The sequence below is a fragment of the Cyprinodon tularosa genome, unplaced genomic scaffold (genome assembly GCF_016077235.1).
Source record: "Cyprinodon tularosa strain WSP-4 unplaced genomic scaffold, ASM1607723v1 ctg26, whole genome shotgun sequence".
In the NCBI taxonomy this organism is placed as follows: Eukaryota; Metazoa; Chordata; class Actinopteri; order Cyprinodontiformes; family Cyprinodontidae; genus Cyprinodon; species Cyprinodon tularosa.
Genome location: NW_024038961.1, coordinates 1,322,625 through 1,342,775, shown reverse-complemented (window position 1 = coordinate 1,342,775; position 20,151 = coordinate 1,322,625). Strand labels below are relative to the sequence as shown.

General features: G+C 37.9%; 1 protein-coding gene and 1 long non-coding RNA gene across 2 annotated transcripts; both read left to right on the top strand.

Moving 5' to 3' along the window:
* The first annotated feature begins 812 nt into the window (after positions 1 to 812).
* LOC119785841 lies at positions 813 to 10,620 on the top strand. The gene is made up of 4 exons (XR_005281099.1): positions 813 to 911; positions 9,172 to 9,276; positions 9,426 to 9,756; positions 9,850 to 10,620. It is a non-coding gene; the product is annotated as an uncharacterized LOC119785841 (long non-coding RNA).
* A 5,573-nt stretch (positions 10,621 to 16,193) lies between these two features.
* Positions 16,194 to 17,925, top strand: sp8a (sp8 transcription factor a). The gene is made up of 2 exons (XM_038288677.1): positions 16,194 to 16,349; positions 16,504 to 17,925. Exons 1-2 carry the CDS (start codon positions 16,332 to 16,334, stop codon positions 17,656 to 17,658), a joined length of 1,173 nt encoding a protein of 390 aa, XP_038144605.1. The 5' UTR covers positions 16,194 to 16,331; the 3' UTR covers positions 17,659 to 17,925.
* The last annotated feature ends 2,226 nt before the right edge of the window (positions 17,926 to 20,151 follow it).

Here is a 20,151-nt window from a genome sequence, read left to right as displayed (position 1 = left end):
TCGCTTAACATATGTCTCATCATTATGACATTATTTTGGATGTTTAGCTATTGGCTCTTTTTCTACCGTGTGTCCTTTAGTTATAAATCTTTGGAAACGATTCAGTGAAATTTGTCTGACTCACAACTCTTACAAATTTGACATATAGCATATAAGACTGATCTGGATTAACAGGAAACTTCAGAAAAAATCTGCTAGAGTTGAACTTTAATGATGTTTGTTGACAGATGCTTTTAGCTGTCTGGATAAAGTGGAAAACAACCGGTGTGTCACAGGCTAACACTCTGCCAGCTCAGGGTGTGTTTCGGCATCATCCTGCTCTTCAGTTGGGGGAATTGTTGTTCAAATAACTTTTCATATGTAATGAATGTTAACACAACGATTAGGAAAATTAATCTGTTGACATTGTTGACATTGTGCATACTTTTCAAACCTGAGCTTTGTTGCTTTTTTTTTTTTCCACCTGTATTTCAATGGCGAGTTGTCAAACTGGTTAATGTCGTCATTCCTTTGCTATGGAACTGCTGCTTGATGTGGAAAGTTGCACAAATTTTAACGTCTCTTTGGTCTTGCCCAGTTCAATTCCAAAGGTGGATTATCGCACAGTTTTCTGTCACACTCATAAATTCTGCCATTGATCCCGTTTACTCGTATACATTCCTTTGGTTATTAAGTATTTCCAACGAAGGCGGTGCAACATGCTTTTACAAACTATTTTGAATGTCAAGAAAAGACTTCCTGAATGTTGTTCGCATAACTAGATGACTTTTCTGTTGACATTTATAATTGCTTTCAAAGTGCCTGGAGCAACAGTGGCGTAGAATGTAGGAGTGGCGTAGGATGCAGGAGCTCTTCCTGCAACTGGAGGGGTTTCTTGTTCAAGCCCCAGCTCTGAACATCTTATTTGTTGGGTAAGACACTTCCCCACATTGCAAACTATTGGTGGTCAGCCTTAGCTGTAGCTTACTAAAGTGCTAAAGTATCTAAAGTGCTTTGGGGTCTTGATAAAGCACAACACAAGTACAGACTGTTTACTTCGCTAAGTGGCAAAAATAAATTGTAGCATGCAAATTTTTTACAATTAAAACACAAGAGCTCATATGTTTTGATGCTCCAATGACAGCTTTAAGTCAGTTGCTCAAATTCAATGGATGGAAATGTGACAAATTTTATTTGCAAAAATCTGGAGCCCAGTCAGATTGGACTGAAAGTACCTGTGAACTTCAGCTCACAAAGACAACCACATGTTCTCTGCTGTACGCAGGTCTGGACTTTGTATTGGGCATTCTGATAGAATACATTTTGTGACCCAAACCTTTCCTGTGCATTTCTGGACATAAGTACAGTATGTTCATGGCCATTGTAAACGTCTAGCTCAGTCTTAACATTAAGCGGTTTATAACAGATTACAGAACGGCTTTCCCGTTTCTCTGACCAATCTTTGACTGAATAAAATGGTTTCTAAATCCTGACACTGTCATCACCCTGGTTCCAAAGTTATTTTTTTCCTGTCTTTTTCAATTACATTGTGTTTTTGTAAAGAAGAAAGCCAATGAAATCCATTCTGTGTGAATTTAACTAGGGCTTTTTGGGGATCTGAGCAAAGACCAGGAAAAGATGCCCTGGCTAGATATCAAAATTAAACTTTAAGGCCAACCTTTAAACCACCTTCTGTTGCAGAAACATATCACTGCTCATAACCCTGAACAACCCATAACGGAGGCATTATTTAGTGGGGATACTCCTTTTAAGCAGGCAAATTGATCTGAAGCTTAACACAGGGAAATCTTAGAAGTAAACCTTTGAGGGGCTGTAGAAGGCATGGACATGACTTTATAGTTCACTTAACTGTCAATAATGACCTTAAAATCTCAGCATATTCATGTGTTTGAATAGACATAATCAAATTTCAGAGGCAGATGAAATTGAGAAACTGTAACATAACTAAATAAATGCTGTTCACAGATGCTATTGTTCAGTCTGGCTCAAATCTGACTATTTTTGCAAAATGTACAAAATGATGTGATGAGTGGCATCTTCTGAAACTATCTATATAGGGGATGAAGCAAATACACACATTGTACTTTCAGGTTTTTATTTACAGAAAATACTGGAATACATACATGATTTTCCGTCTTCAGCTAATACTGTACTTTGTGCTGAGCTGTTAGAGAAAATCCCAGAGCTTTTAAATGAAGTGCACTTATGTGATTTCACTACTTGAAAGTAATCTTTAGTGGGCCTCGTTGAGCTTAAACAATTTTCTTTACATTGATTAACTATGTATGTTTGTGTTTGTTACAAAATAATCCTCATAATAAGCAGCAAGTTATGTCCTGAAATTGCAATAGTGTCAACTTTTACTGCTCCGCTGCTACCCTTCTGTCTGGCAACGACCCTTAGGCCCAAACGGCCCAAACTATGAATGAGCAGAATGTACAGAATGTGTGTGCTGGTGACATGCTGTTGAGTAATAAAGTCCACCTCGGTGTCATACCTTCATCTATCTACGAAGCTGTTTAAATACATGAACTTTTCTTATCCCTAACTTACAGGTCAAACTGTTTCCTTTTGCTTCTTTTTTTCATGTATTCAAAATTTACACTAAAGACATTAACCTGCGGGTTTAACAGACACCAAGAGGTCACAGGTCATAAGGACCAAAAAAGCCACTGTCGTACAGGTTGAAGGCGGAAGGGGGACCTTGAGCTTAGATGTGGATAAAAATATGAGAATTATTGAATAAAATACCTATTGTTAGAGTAATGCTAAGCTATATTTCTTGCGTAAGGTCACAATTTATAAACAATCAGAATCAGAGATCTAAGATCTAAAGTCAAAGTTGCAGAGTTAAGATGAACCAAAAGTCTGTTAAGAGGACGGGACCCCTGCTGCGCCGCTTTCAGACTGCAAGCAAGTATGTGTTCAAACAGTCTCTTTGAAGCTAAATTCGAAATGATTAAGCTCGCTTAGAAGTCTGCATGGATCGTTGTTGTGTGTTGCCCAGTGCGTGCATGTACCTCTTTGAAGATGGTACTCTAGAATAAGGCAGAGGAAGACCTTTACTGCCAGCACTAAGTGGAGGGTGCAGTACTCTATAAAGATCCAAGATAACTATGTCAAGTGTGTGTGTGCGTGTGTGTGTGTGTGTGTGTGTTTTCACGAAAGTGCGTATTTCAGGCAAGACAAGACATGACTTGCAGACCTGGTAGAACTGACGCCAACTTCAACTTTCTGAATGTCTGTGTATGTCAATGACAGCCCAGAGGCAGTGGATGTCTATGTGGTTAGCAAGGGAAAGAAACGTTTCATGTTTGACTGGAACCATAAAAGAAGCCATGGAATTATTGTGGAAACCACCTGAACCCGCCTGGTCTCAGAAAATGTGCAGGGAGTTGCATATTAGCCTGAGAAAGAGGACGTTTCATACAACTAGAGGAGGAATACTGACCAAACGCATTTTAAAACCCTCAGCTTACCCTGTTTGATAATCCTGCTAAGTTAGGTCTGAGTATTTTTCTTTTCAGACACATGACTGTCACATGCACAGAAAAATGCAACGTTTTTCAGCCTGTTTTGCATTTCTTTTTGGAATAAATTAACAATTTGTTGCACTGGCAATTAGCATGAAAATGCAAGAGACTTAATTCCAGTCAATTTAACATAAAAACCATGTCTCTGTGCTTTTCTTAACCCCCTCACCTCCTCTGTGCCCCCATCCCCTTAATTTTAGGGCAGGCATTGTGGAGAGGTGAAGCGCAATGAGAGGGAGGAGCAGTTGTTAAGCAGGAACACAGAGTAAAATGCGCATTTATTCAAGAGAGTGCATGTCTAAGAAATTACATAGGTGATATATCCAGGGCAGCAGACTTTTTATTTTCCTCTAATGATAATCTCACCCAAAATGAACCGAACAGCATTTAGTAGAAAACCAGATCAGGTCACGGTCTTTTTTTATGCCTTTATATGATTTCCAAAATCAAAGCTTAAAGACGTTATCTAATGCTTTCAGCTACCTTCAGAGATTTGCAGCGGGAAATACAGATTCATTATTAACAACATTAGCATTCTGACTTTTTTTTAGCTTTCAGTCTAAATTGCCACCATTGGCTCCAACTTCATCTTTATAAATCCAATGATAAATCCTGATGAGGCTCAACCCAATCAATTTCTAATGAGTCCTGATAAATTTGGGAAATTTAACAAAACAACACCAAACATTCCTAAAGTTCTTTAATTTATTGGGTCCATATCCTTTAAAATGTGCTCTGGACAGAGAGTGCCATAACTACAAAAAAAAAATAAAAATAAAGATACAGGACATCATGACCATCTGTGACAGATGAAATTGTCCAGTGAGCTGTTTCCAAACGAAATTTCTTTTTGTTTTACACTTGTGTAAACAAAATGACAAATAAAATCTGTCTTAATCTGTCTGTCTGTGATTTAACTATCACTGTAGGCAAAGTGAAAATCAAACAACATAAAGTATTAAACATTAAACCATCATAATAGCTGTATCATTACAATTTTATTTTACAAGCACTGATATGTCATCTGAAGTTGTGTGTGCACGTCTGTCGAGTGTTTCATGTCTACAAGCTCTGGCAAACACTCAAGACCTTTTAAAAAGTGTGTTTCAAGCTTTACTTTAGGAAGTGTGCGGCTGCCTCTGTGTTATCTAACGGATTTTACAACTTAATGTTACTGAAATGTACACAAGCAGCAGCATATCATGTAATTTAAAGAAAACTGCTTACTGTTGCCATTGTTTATTATCAGAGGGGGTCTTTTTAATCAAACTGGCAACAAAACAGATGGCTTAATGGTCAGTAATTCACAATACAAAACCAGTATGGACACGCCCACTGGTTGACCTGGACCCTGCACTGATCGGTGCCGGAGTCAATTCATCAGTTCTGAAAGTGAAAAATGATGCTTGGAAGTGTATGATTAGGCTCCTGGGCTTCTAGGCATCAATCAAAGGACACACCTACATTAAGTACAGGAGAGACACAAAAACCCTGAAAAATGAACAGCAGTAAATTAATCTGTTCGTTTGAAAGCAGTGTGTGGCTGTGTGTGTGGAGCCAGAGAGAGATGAATGTGAGAGTAGGATATAATCAAGGACACAGAGTCAGAATAAGTTACCTGAATTTGGGTTTAGTGGAGGTTGCTACACTATATTGCCAAAAGTATTTGCTCACCTGCCTTGACTCACATATGAGCTTAAGTGACATCCCGTTCCTAATCCATAGGGTTCAATATGACGTCGGTCCACCCTTTGCAGCTAGAACAGCTTCAACTCTTCTGGGAAGGCTGTCCACAAGGTTTAGGAGTGTGTTTATGGGAATTTTTGACCATTCTTCCAGAAGCGCATTTGTGAGGTCGCACACTGATGTTGGACGAGAAGGCCTGGCTCTCAGTCTCCGCTCTAATTCATCCCAAAGGTGTTCTATCGGGTTGAGGTCAGGACTCTGTGCAGGCCAGTCAAGTTCATCCACACCAGACTCTGTCATCCATGTCTTTATGGACCTTGCTTTGTGCACTGGTGCACAGTCATGTTGGAAGAGGAAGGGGCCAGCTCCAAACTGTTCCCACAAAGTTGGGAGCATGGAATTGTCCAAAATGTCTTGGTATGCTGAAGCATTCAGAGTTCCTTTCACTGGAACTAAGGGGCCAAGCCCAGCTCCTGAAAAACAACCCCACACCATAATCCCCCCTTCACCAAACTTTACACTTGGCACAATGCAGTCAGACAAGTACCGTTCTCCTGGCAACCGCCAAACCCAGACCCGTCCATCAGATTGCCAGATGGAGAAGCGCGATTCGTCACTCCAGAGAACGCGTCTCCACTGCTCTAGAGTCCAGTGGCGGCGTGCTTTACACCACCGCATCCGACGCTTTGCATTGCACTTGGTGATGTATGGCTTGGATGCAGCTGCTCGACCATGGAAACCCATTCCATGAAGCTCTCTGCGCACTGTTCTTGAGCTAATCTGAAGGCCACATGAAGTTTGGAGGTCTGTAGTGATTGACTCTGCAGAAAGTTGGCGACCTCTTCGCACTATGCGCTTCAGCATCCGCTGACCCCGCTCCGTCAGTTTACGTGGCCTACCACTTCGTGGCTGAGTTGCTGTCGTTCCCAAACACTTCCATTTTCTTATAATACAGCTGACAGTTGACTGTGGAATATTTAGGAGCGAGGAAATTTCACGACTGGATTTGTTGCACAGGTGGGATCCTATCACAGTTCCACGCTGGAATTCACTGAGCTCCTGAGAGCGACCCATTCTTTCACAAATGTTTGTAAAAACAGTCTGCATGCCTAGGTGCTTGAATTTATACACCTGTGGCCATGGAAGTGATTGGAACACCTGATTCCAATAATTTGGATGGGTGAGCAAATACTTTTGGCAATATAGTGTATCTTCAGCGGTCAGAGTTGAATCATCTTACTCATTTTTAGCTTGTATAAAAATGAGTATAATAAAATAAAGTATAACAAAATCTTTAATAGTTTTAATAGAACCAACAAATATAGATGTGTTTATTGTAACACTGGATTATCTCTTGCTCTATTGATTCTCTTCTTTGTCCTGTTTTTTGTTTTATAAATGCATTTGTTTTCTTGTTCTTTTGTTGTTTAGCCAAAAAATAATATTAGAATAAAAACAAGGCGTAGAGGAATAGGTCTTCCGTAGAGGATAACACAGAGACTTGGTTGCGCATCATCCTACCCAAAAAAAAAAAAAAAAAAAGAGAAATAACCTGTCAGGTGGATCCTAAAGAAGTTCTTCATTCCTGTTTAGTACTTTAAGAAAATATGGCTGTTAATTCTGTAGTTGTCTACTGTAATTTGCAATGTTCAGTTTTTTTCTTTAACAGGAATTGTTAAAACTTAACTTAAATTGTATTGTTCTTAACTAAACAGAGATTAGGTCACAAGGCCATTCAGGGTTTCCTTTACTCTATTTATATTTCAATAGAGCACCTTAGATGTAGGCAAACTTAAAAGAGAAACTTTTACTTTGGTTATTAAGAAAAAAGCATTTTTTTACTCATTTTTAGCTTGTATAAAAATGAGTATAATAAAATAAAGTATAACAAAATCTTTAATAGTTTTAATAGAACCAACAAATATAGATGTGTTTATTGTAACACTGGATTATCTCTTGCTCTATTGATTCTCTTCTTTGTCCTGTTTTTTGTTTTATAAATGCATTTGTTTTCTTGTTCTTTTGTTGTTTAGCCAAAACATAATATTAGAATAAAAACAAGGCGTAGAGGAATAGGTCTTCCGTAGAGGATAACACAGAGACTTGGTTGCGCATCATCCTACCCAAAAAAAAAAAAAAAAAAGAGAAATAACCTGTCAGGTGGATCCTAAAGAAGTTCTTCATTCCTGTTTAGTACTTTAAGAAAATATGGCTGTTAATTCTGTAGTTGTCTACTGTAATTTGCAATGTTCAGTTTTTTTCTTTAACAGGAATTGTTAAAACTTAACTTAAATTTTATTGTTCTTAACTAAACAGAGATTAGGTCACACGGCCATTCAGGGTTTCCTTTACTCTATTTATATTTCAATAGAGCACCTTAGATGTAGGCAAACTTAAAAGAGAAACTTTTACTTTGGTTATTAAGAAAAAAGCATTTTTTTTAAACTTTTAAAGCATTTAACAGATCAATATTTTTTTTCTTTTTACAGTTTTGCCAAATGTTGTTCATTAGAGTAGCAGATGTGTGTTTGGGGATCACAGGACTAACTACAGAACTATTTAAATTTCAGAAGGTTTTTTTTTTCCCAAACACAAAATATCTGTTTGAGGTATCACAATGCCATTAGGGTAAGATAAGAGTCCAGACTTTGACTAGGCCACTCTGAAGTTTCTGATTAATCTCTTGCTTTTGTCGTTTGAATCATTTTCCAGCAGCACTTGCTCAGTTTTACACACTGAACTCTGGAAACATTTGTTTTAGTTAGTTATAATTTTCTGCCAGAGAGGGACATTTATAGTTCCTGCAACAGAGATGGGAAATGTGGAGTCAACAAGTCATCTCCATGTCATACATTTGATCTACCGACCCACTGAAGCAGGTGAGTCCAATATTCACAGTGAATCAACCTGTGCAGATTGGACTCACCTGGCTAATTGGCTGGTTAGATTAAATACATGACATAGAGATGACTTGTTGACTCCACATTTCCCATCTCTGTCCTGCAATTACAGCAGGTTGTCAAGATTGTGAAGAAGCAAAGAAAGCCCAGAATCATCATACCACACTAAATCTAATTTCTTTTTCTTCTCTTTGTGAATTCTTAGTTGTGAATTAAAAAAAAACAACAGATGTTTGCTTTGTGGCAAATAAAATTTACAAGATATATATTTACAGTTTTATTCTTAGAAATTAAATCATAATTGTCTGAGAGGGATTAGTGTATTTATCTTTTCTCTCCTTAGGTGTATTAAGATACAGTATATGAACAGTACCACTTTAAGGCTATTGATGTAATGCAAAAAACAATACAGAATTAAGAATGAAAGCATATCCATCCATCCATCCATCCATCCATCCATCCATCCATCCATCCATCCATCCATCCATCCATCCATCCATCCATCCATCCATCCATCCATCCATCCATCCATCCATCCATTCATTTTCTGACATGCCCATCCCAAGTGGGGTCGTGAGGGGTGCTGGTGCCTATCTCCAGCTGTCTACAGGCGAGAGGCGGGATAATGAAAATATTATAATATAAAATATACAAATTTGTGGCACAACTGTGTATTTGTGTGTATGTGTGTGGTAGAAACTGAATGGAAACCTTTCATCCACTCCCCGTACTAATCACAGTCTCATTCTCTCTGGCCCTGCATAATTCTACTCCTCATCTTTATAAATCTTGCTTCACACTCCACCTCTTCCTCTACTTCTACGGGCAAAGAGAGCAGATGTGTTGGCAGCTTAAATGACCTCTGTGATGTATGACTTAACAAACCAAAAGCATCCATCAACAACAACCAAAGTGTGTGCTTAAGTGTTGGAAAAAAGGCCCACTGCTACTAAAGCGCAGTTTGAATTCAGGTCCAGCCTCTAATTTGCAAAGGTTTTAATTCTACATTTTTTCTCTCATCTTTTCCTCTTTTTCCATGATTGGGTTCATAGGTATGTGCTGCATACATGAATGTGAATGAAGCGATCCAGGGATGTAAATGAATTGGCCTCACGTCCTCATAGATGAATGAGAGATGCAGTACATCACCATTATAGGTATGTGCATCTGTGAGCAGCTACTAATAAGAGCAAAATATCAACAAATAAACATATTGCTGCAAAAAAAAAATCCTTTACCTCAAATTGTTGACCACAATAATTAATAAAATGCTGCAAAAATTCCCTTTTTTCCCTCCTTATTTTAGATTTTAAATGAATGGGAATCCATGGTTTCATCTGAGCAACCACTGTCGCAGTCGTCCATCAGCTCTTTGCTGACAGAGCCCTCTCAGGGAAGTAATTACAGGAAGCAAAAGAGGAGCTGCTTCAGGCACATCCTGGGACTATCTTCACCTGGAAGACTTCCTTCAACTGTTAAACAAGATCAGTTTGTTTTAAGGGTTACAAGTTAGGAGAAATGAAAAGACAAATTAGACAAACCGGAAGTACCTCTTCAATCAATATTTCACACCCAGCAGCTAAACATTAGTTGTCATTAGTGGGTTAAAGACGCTTAAATAATAATACTTCATAAAGGTACCTGGCTGTATATTTATACTGATATGTACATAGAAAAAGTGTTGTTTTTAACCATCCATTCCTTTCTTTTTACTTGCTTGCTACTCGCAGGGTCATGGAATCAATGTCTGTATCCAGACTGGGCGTGCTACACTCTGGATAGGTCACATGTGTCATCTCAGGGCAACCCAAACCAGTCAAACTAACATGCATGCGCTTGGATCCACTTAGGACCGAAATTATCACCTGGAGAAAACCTGAGGGCTTCCCCCTGTGATTCAACAGTGCTATAAAATGTTCCCCTATACAACACCTTTACAAAGTAGCTCAATGTGAGTCACCATGACAGCACCATCTGATTCTTAAAACAATCTTTAATTTAGGTCTGGGCTTTGACTTTGCTATTCTCAGTTAGGTCTGATGTATACCGTACAGTTGTAGCTCTGGTAGTTACAGTAGTTAAATGCATTTCTATGCAAAAGTTAGCGTCACTCTTTTTCATAGGATTTCCTCCGGGGTTGACTTGTGTTTAGCTCAAAACAGCTTCCCTGCCCCTCTCAAAGAAAAGCATCCGCACAGCAGGATTCTTCATACACCGTATTTCACCTTGAATATGGAGAGCTCCAATAGTGTGCAACATTTTATGAATCAAATAGGGTCTTATACACACACACACAAGTTATGTTTTCTGACTACACAAACTTCTTCTACAATATTTTATGACATTTGACAGACTTCAAATGGTGTTTCCTCTATCTGCTATTAATTTTCTTTTTCTAATAACAGAACTAAGCTATGTATCAGAATGCATATATTTCTAGGTGCAGCCAAAGGCCAAGTGGTTTTCTGGTTTGCGGACCAGCGGATTTAATCCCTGGGGTCAGCAGTGTCAGAATTCTCAATATCAGGCAGAGGTTTTTGATCTGATAAAGTTGATCTACAATGGAAGTTTTATATGAAGTGAAAATATAACCCTGGGTTAAATTATGATGTAATCTGGCTTCAGTTCCCTTTAGTCACTATCTGTGTCGCCAATTTCCCCTCTCTCCAAAATGTGCGTACCCTCTATGGGTGGGTCAGAGATGATATGAGGGACCGCACATTCTTCCACCAAGTTTTTTTTGGCGTGAAAATCCCCTTTATTAATGAGATTCCTTGCATTTTAAGAAGATTGACTGAACAGTAGGCCATCGGGTTTGCTAAACTTGGAGTATTCTTGTAATAGCAAACCCTGCTTTAAAAAAAACAACCCAAAACTAACCAATCTGCTGTGTTCCATGGACTTTATGATACAGCTTGTTCTCTGATGCTCTCTAACAAACCTCTGAACTTAACTCATTAATTCACTGACTGATCAAAGCAGTTGGTTGCACTTGATTTTTTAAGGGTTTCAGTGAAAATGCAAGCTTTGACTTTCTTTTTATGCATTGATCTATCACAGAAAAGGCGGGTAAAATGCATAAAGGTTAAGGTTGTAATGTGACATGTGAAGCACCTCACCTAAGAAAAGCACTGTAACCCCCCTTTTTTTAATCCCCCAACCATAATGCATTGGACCAAACACCTGACCACCCTGAATATTTTTATGTTGAGCTGAACAGATTGTCTTTTGACTCTTCTGATTCCCCTGCTAATTGTCTCAGCAGGACAGCCAATCAGGATAGCAGCAAAAAGTAACCCAAGGGACCAGGACAGTAGGACGGGGGGAGGTAACAAGAGGAAATAAAATACTTTACCACCCCTCTCCCTGAGAAGTGCCAGATCTTTATTTCACTCTTTTCTCTCTGCTCTTTCTGTCTCAGCACCAACAAAGTGATTGGAAAGCTCCCAACAACCTTTTTTGTCAATGTTCGATGGCGCGTGATAATGTGGTCATTATCATCGCCAAAGGAACAGGTTGAGGCTTTAGACAGGGTTTCATTGGGTGCCCTTTAGGCGCACACATGCATGGTCTCACATGCACACACACTTTCAGTGTGGGAAAAGAATGCTTCCAAAAGAGAGGGACAGCTGTTGGGCTAGCTTTTCAGGATGGCGATCAGGTTAAAGGGATGATGGCCTACAGTAAACTCCACCTGTGCACACAGCCATGCCTCAGGCTGAGAAGGACAGCAGGCGCCAGAGTCAGGGCCTCTCATTTTGACAGAAAAGTAGACCTTCTAAGAGTTTCTCCTTGTAAGAATTATTCATTTTTGTACATTTTTATACAATCTCTTATCATAACCAGTTGCATTTAGCCAACTATTTGGATACACTGAAAAGAAAAAAGATTATTTAAAGAAGCTAAAACAACAGTTAATGCTCAGAAGAAGCAGACTTGCTTTGTCACATTGCGTACAGCACTGTGCTACTATAACAGCTTCTAGAATCAAGAATTTTAATAATGTAATCAAATAAAAACTATGGCAAAGACTGCTTAGAATGTGCAAAATTTATGCAATAAAATGTTTGTAAGAAAATAGAAAACAGAAGATACTAAACTTCTTCATACTTAAAAAATATGGGATCTAGTTTGCAGTATGCACAATGGGTTGTAGCATGTAGTGTGTGCATAAAGTGCAGCTAGTTCCAGTCCACTTAATAAGATGGGCTGATAGTCTGTTTGATTGCGTGTGGTATGTTTGAAGGTGGGTGTGGGTTCTAATGTTAATATTTTACTTTCTTTCTCTGTCCAGTTGTTGAAGTTGGACATAACAGCTAATGTTTAGTGTGTTTTAAGCAGAACAAAATTGGAAGCAAGCAGCTGCAGCACCAGGGAAGCTTGAGTGGATGCTACAACCAACCTTTAAAAATGTATTAGAGGCAATCTGTGGTCATAGTCAACCAGACATATTTACTTTGGTGTTTTCCCAACCCTCTGCTGCTGCTGTTCTCAACAACCCAACCCTGATTGGTTGGTTCTGGGTGCAGAGCAATCAATTAACATGCTTTTATTAAGTGAGCATGACATTTATAAAATAAAAAAATGAGCCTCTCCAGTAAAAGGGACTGAAACCAAAAGGTTTTTTTTTTTTAATCACTCAAGAGGTTTTATACTGTAGCCTCATTTACCAACACATTAATATACAGATCAGCAGGCAAGAAAAGCACTTTAACCGAAATGCTGCAGTAGTTGTTTGTGTGGTTTATGGTAAAACATAGCTTGCATCTCTAGACTTCAGTCTGTGCAAATAATTAAAGAAGGGAGTTTCTAAGAGGTGATGTCATCTTCTATACCACCAATTTTCAGTCTGTTCTGTGCAGATCGATCTCTGTCTGGTTTGACTCATCTACAAAACAGAACAGGTCCAAACTGCATGCAACAGATAAATATGCAGAGAGGGTGATTAGGCGCAGATTTACTGCAGGTCCAGGGTGAAAAAAAAGATAAACTGACGTCTCTGCCAACTCAATGAACACCTGAAAACCAGGGTTGTCACACACTCTGCTATACAATATTTAAGACTGATCACACTTCTAGAACTTGTCTTTAGCTTACAAAAAACAGGATGAGATGCTCACTTGCACATACTGTTATTATCATGTTTTTAAATTGTCATATTATTTCTATATTGCAAGGTTGTTCAAGCTGTTGTTTTTTGATGAGACATTTAGACTTAGCAACTTTTATTGTATATTTTTATTTCATTTTATACAGCTTTTCAACACAAGCAAGTTCCTGTTTAGGAACACAAACCTGGCCGCTTGATTTTGATGCTGATTCTGAGATTCTGTTGCGCTTTTAGGTTTTAATGTATCATTTAAAAAATAAAAAATAATCCTTGTGGCTCACTTGGCTCTTTTCAGCCAGCCTCTCAAGACTTAAACAAGAGTTAAAGTAATAATAATGACAACAAAAAAAATAATAATAATCTACCTCACACAGGACTGCAGTGGAAAATCCAAATGAAGTTTTATGTGTAATATCAAGCTAACAGAGCATCCTGGTGTTGAAATGGTCTTTTTCAATTAAAAGCCTTTTAGATAGGTTTACACAGTGAACTAAAAATCCTCTTACAATGGTAAGAAAAAAGCTTGGAAGACATTCAGAAGACCTGAATAAGCATCCCGCCTTCTTAAAAGGAGAACAGGGAGAAGAAATATTTAAAAAAGACATTTACCTGGTAATAACATTACCTGTAGGTAACTGTAGGTAACTATCAAACAGCATCACAGGATTCAGGTGATACCTGCCCTTTTTTATATGATATAAAGAGTCTATATGAAATAAAAGTTTTGATCATGTAAGCTTTATTCTACAATAGATATACAATAACTGACTTACTGACACAATATTAGTCTGTCTGAATTGACTGAGGCAGAGAACAGACCAGAAAAACAGAAATACCTTGGTAAAATCTTCATTATGTATTATTAAATTAATATAATTCAGTGTGTTTCTCTGGGTTGTTGGTGCTGAAATCTAGTTAACTGTGTCCAATTTAAGAATGTGATTACCCATTTATCCATCCATATCCATAATAAAACGCATAATTCTGCGTGGCCTGTCATAAAAAAAAACATATTGGGTTTTAGCTTTTTAGAATTTCCTGACGAAGCCAACCACCTACAAATCAAAACAAACCAAAAACACACATGAAAAGAAAAACTTTAAAATACAACACCATCAACAGTTTTTTATTCATAGGTTAAAAACATAACTCTTAATGTAATATATAGATTAGACCAGACAAAGCTCGCTTATAAAGGTTCTATTGTACAGGGCGTCTTAAAATAAGCTCAGTTTTCAGCATGAACGTAATCATATTTAGTTACTTTAACACTTTTTTTGTATGTCTCACCCTGCTAACATGAAATAATTGTGCAAAGTAACTAAATATGATTAAGTAAATGCCAAACACATTTGCATAATTTTTTTTTAGGAAAGATTTACAATGCTTGGTAGAAATACCAGGTTCTTTGAATGTTGTGTATAAACATTATAAAAGTTTTTCTACCTTCAATGGGAAATTCAATGTTCTTTGATTGAAACAGAAACATTTATTGGTGAAAGGCATTAAATAAATCAAATTTGCATGGTTCCATTTCTTCTCTATTTGAGCTGAAAAAAAAATATCTAGTTTCCTTGCAGGGGGTGTAATGTGACGTGGATTAAAATCACCCAAAGTCATTGTTTATCAGGTCAAGCTGTCCCTCAAAGCTCCTCCTGAGTATGACAAAAATAAAAATAAAACTTTGATGAAACTCAAAACCTCTAGAAATGTTCAGTATTATGCATCGTTATTGATTAAACTCTTTCCTGGTATTTTAACTTTGAGGCTGAATTATAGACTTATTCTTATAATCCCTTTTTTATTTATTTTACCTAACATAATCTGTAATTTAAAATGATTATCAATGTCACCAATTCTTCCTAGGAAAACTAATCAATGGATAAATATATTTTCCAGTTTCAATCACCTGCTTTTTACATTTAAATTGCTCACTGGTGCAGAAAGCATTCCTCCTCAAAACTTATTTTTTTATAGTTTTGTTTTTAAATATTAAAGGCCAGATGTTTTTCTTTATATAAAGGAGTAATAAAAAATGACTTTAATCTCAGAATTCTGACTTTTTTCCCAGAATTCTGACTTTAATCTCAGAATTCTGAGTTTATTCTCAGAATTCTGACTTTAATCTCAGAATTCTGGATTGTAATGTAGATGGGCACCATGAAGGAAGAAATGTGGGAGCACTCAGCTTCACTGGTGCCGGGTCCCTGGTGATGCTATTTCATTTATCGAGGAGCAGAAGGTGATTAAAACAACAGAGCTAGTTTAGTCTCTAAAACAGACATTGCTAAAGCCTGATGCTAACTTGTTTGTTATCTGTCAGAATTAATTTTGAATTCTGAAATTGAAGTCAGAATTGTGAGAAAAAAGGTCAGAATTCTGAGATTAAAGTCAGAATTCTGACTTTTTCCTCATATTATACAGAAATAAAATTTTAAAACCAGTTAACTTTTTAGATTTTTTCAGTGGTCCTACTCCTCTTTCATAGGATTTAGCAAGTTGTGCATGATACTTTTTATTTCAGAAATGCACGTCACCCTTTTACTTACGTAAAAAAAATATTTCTTATGTTAAGGTATAAGTGTCTTAGACTGTGTTAAATCTTTTAGAGATATCAATGTTTTTTATTTCTTAAAGTTCTGATTCCTTGAAAGGACGAATTTAGCATGAAGCAATGAAACTCCCTGCTTTAAATAAACTGTTAGATCTCATGTGATTGCCAGAGCAAAATAAAAATGGGCAGCTGCACTAGGATTATGCAGTAAACACTATCCTAAAGCCATGGCAAGTTTTTTATTTTTATTTAGATGTTTAATTGCTGGTAAATTACTTTAAAGCTAAACTCACTTAAAAGAGTTGACGTTTTGGGATTTATGATGACCTCCATCAAGCCTGTTGGCGCTCAGATGTTTGGAAAAGGTTTGCGCTGCTCTTTGATTGGCCATCAAGCTCCCAGCGACACTTCAAAGGCACAGAGGAGCTACAAATACTCAACGAAACGGAGACGAAACCTCAGACTGATTGGATCCAGAGAGGGCAGCAGACACACACCCAGAGACAAACTAGTTAGTCCCCGTCAGAAGAACAATCACTGCGCGCTTCATGGCTGCGCTGCTGCGCGTAAGTTCGGCTTTTCTTCTAATATGTGATGTTTTTTTTTTTTTTTTTTCCTTTGTTGTAATTGACTTACCTTAAAAGCTTAGTTTAATCTGAAACTTTCTAATTCTCAGGCGCATCATAACTTATATGGAAGTTTGTGTTTTCTTCTCCACAGGAAGAACCCAGGCTGGGCAGCACCCCGCTGGCAATGCTGGCCGCCACCTGCAGTAGGATCGGGGATCCGACATCCTCCTCTTCCCATGTCCTGTCGGATGGGGCCCCAGGACTCTCCAAAGGGTTCCACCCCTGGAGAAGGAGTCCACAGGCCAACAGCAACGCGACTGCAGTTTCCTCTGGACTCTCAAGGAATAACAATGATCCAGGATTTACATCAGAGGCCTCCAGCGCCTTTACAGTGACACTTCCAAACACTTCAGGGAGTGATTTTTCCCTGTACCAAAGCACCAGACCTTCCTCCGATTACAGCGTTTCTGATTCTGCTCAGCATCCGGTGTTTGTGCCCAAACTTTCTTCCCCGGTGGATGGGATCGCAGGGATTTATCAGAGGATGCACCCTTATGATTCCTGGTTTAAACCAGCTGGAGAGGTCAGTAACGGGTCTGCTGTGTGGTGGGACATGGGGACCAGCTGGGTGGACTCGCAGAACTCAGCCGGGTTACAGTGCGCCTTCAGCGGCTATAGTAATGACTACAGCCCCGCATTCAACACCGGTGCCACTCAGCTGCGCACGGGCGCGCAGCACCGGTTTGACGGTTTCCTGCCTTCTCCGTACAAGGAGACTAAGAGCGCAGCACCTCTTTCCACGGGGACCCCCTCTATTTCACAGCCCACGCCATCTCAGCCATCATCGCGCAAATATTCTGCTCGAGCAACCTGCGATTGTCCGAACTGTCAGGAGGCGGAGAGCCTCGGTCAGGGGGGGTCGAGTCCGCGGCGGAGGAGCGTGCACAGCTGTCACATCCCGGGCTGCGGGAAAGTCTACGGCAAGACGTCCCACCTGAAGGCGCACCTGCGCTGGCACACTGGAGAGCGGCCGTTCGTCTGCAACTGGCTCTTCTGCGGGAAACGCTTCACGCGCTCGGACGAGCTCCAGCGGCATCTGCGCACGCATACGGGCGAGAAGCGCTTTGAGTGTCCCATGTGCCACAAGAGGTTCATGCGCTCTGACCATCTGAGTAAACACCTGAGGACGCACATCTCGGAGGGCGGCACCGAGCCGGGCTCCCAGAAAGAGAGCGAGGACAGAGACAGCGGCGCTGGACGGTCACCGGGCAGCCAGAGCGCCAAAGTCGAGAGATCAAGGGAGTGAAAGTACCTTTAATGATCCTGAAACGGGGTTTCTGGACACTGAAATATTGAATTAGCACTTTATGGTTAATCTTAGCTGTGAAGTGTTTACACACTGTCTGCTTACCTCATCTGATAATAAGAGCCTAATATGAAATGTGTTTACTACACTGCAAAAAATCGAAATCAAAATTTTTTCTTAAAATAAGCGCATTTTTTCTTGAATTTAGTCGGTAAGTGAGACACTTTGCCAGTAGAACAAGACAATTTACATTCAAAATAAGAAAAAAACAATTACATTGTTTTATTTCAAGTGCATATTATCTAATTATCTTATTTTAAGAGCAAAACTACTAATTCTATTGGCAAATAATCTTATTAACCTGCTCAAATTAAGGGGAAATACACTTAATTTAAGAATATTTTACGTATTTCTAGATCGTTTTTGCAGTGTACAGTTGGACGTGTTTTATACATACTCCTAATTTATTCCATAGTTTTTTTTTCTTATTCAATTGTTCTTTTGAATCATCTTGATACATTTAATAGTTAAGCACATATTTAAGTTTATGTCTTTTTTTTTTTTTTAGAATATCTCACTTTGAAAAACTAAATGATTATAATTTATCAATGCTTGTACTTTTTATTAATAAAACAGGAAGATTTTGTACGATTTCTTATGTTGAGTTCTTTATATTATGAGATGTCCGTCCTTTTTTGGGAATTATGCAAAAAAAAAAAAACTCATTTTGGTATAATTGTAAATGCATTAAAAGTACCTTTTAGGAGAACAATAAAAATAAAAATGAAAGTGTATTTGACAAAACTCATTTAAGGATTAATAAGCTTCACATCAACAGAGGAATCATCCATCCATTATTCCGCAGTTTATCCATCAGGGTCACAGACAGTCTGGGCAAGAATCAGTCAAATGCAAACTATATATTCGTATTTTCTTTTCTTTTAAGAGATTAATTGGTAGATATTTAATTTTATATCGACAAAAATGATCAATAGCCAATATGACTAGATTAGAGCAGCTGTGCTCCCAGCATGCTGTTTGGTTTTTAGCCTGATTTGGTCAGGCTGTATGTTCATTTCTAACCATTTCTTTGGGAAAATAAACTAACTTCTCTATTATTTGCATTTAGTGGGTGGAAATTCAAACTTTTCAAATTACTGATAATGTAAAGTTTTTGTGAAAACATAAAATGTAAAGTTTGCTCTTTCGTCGTTTAAAACAGTAATGTTTCACAATTTAAGCAAAAATGACCAAGAAACTAGGAAATTAGGAAAATATCTACTATTGGGAACTTGGTAAAATGTATTAAGAACCACAAATTAATTTCTACTTTTAGATTTTGTAATAAAGAGAAAAATAAAACATGTAAAAAAAAAAACATTTTCGTTAATGGGTTGTTGATATGAGGTGAGATACATGTGAACAAAATGGTTGTCAAAAGAGTCACATAAAAAGAATCCCCAAAAATATCACTGGTACATTCATGTGGACCTTCAATACAGTAATTTCATTTAAAATGGTTGAAACCTGATTCACATAAGTTTAAACCTGATAACATAATAAAGTCAGTTACAGCTCTAGAGCCACATCTGTGCAGATGCCTGAGCTAAAGGGAGTATGTGGATATTGAATAAAAATGTTTTTTGCAATGGCAACTGGAGGAACTCAAAATGGGGATTTTATTTTCTTAGATAAATGACAAAGAAAACACACAAAAATATGGGAAACTGATATAAATCAGGAAAATAAAGTCTTGCACCCCCTCAGTCTAGTTCAATGTGTGAATTGTAGAATTGAGATCTGCTAATAGTTTTAGAGACCTAAATGTTGTCGTCATTGATAGCCTCGATGGTACATTGTTTTGCTCATCTGTAATCAGAGCCAATAGGAAAAAATACCTTTTAAATACAATATCACTTATAATCTTTAGCCTATTTAAGGTGTTTATCTAAGACTGAATCCCTAGCAGAAAATAAATAAAGGAAAAATAATTAAAAAGACAATTTATCACAAACTTTTTAAACATTTCAGATGTTTACAGGTGCTGGTCATAAAATTAGAATATCATGAAAAAGTAGATTGATTTCAGTAATTCCATTTAAAAAGTGAAACTTGTATATTATATTCATACATTACATACAAAATCATATATTTCAGATGTTTATTTTGTTTAATTTTGATGATTACAAATGACAACAAATGAAAATCTCAAATTCATCATATCAGAAAATTAGAATATTACTGAAGACCAATAAAAACAAAGGATTTATAGAAATGTTGGCCAACTGAAAAGTATGAACATGAAAAGTATGAGCATGTACAGCACTCAGTATTTAGTTGGGCCTCCTTTGGCCTGTATTACTGCAGCAATGCGGCGTGGCATGGAGTCGATCAGTCTGTGGCACTGCTCAGGTGTTATGATAGCCCAGGTTGCTCTAATAGTGGCTTTTAGCTCTTCTGAATTGTTGGGTCTGGTGTATTGCATCTTCTTCT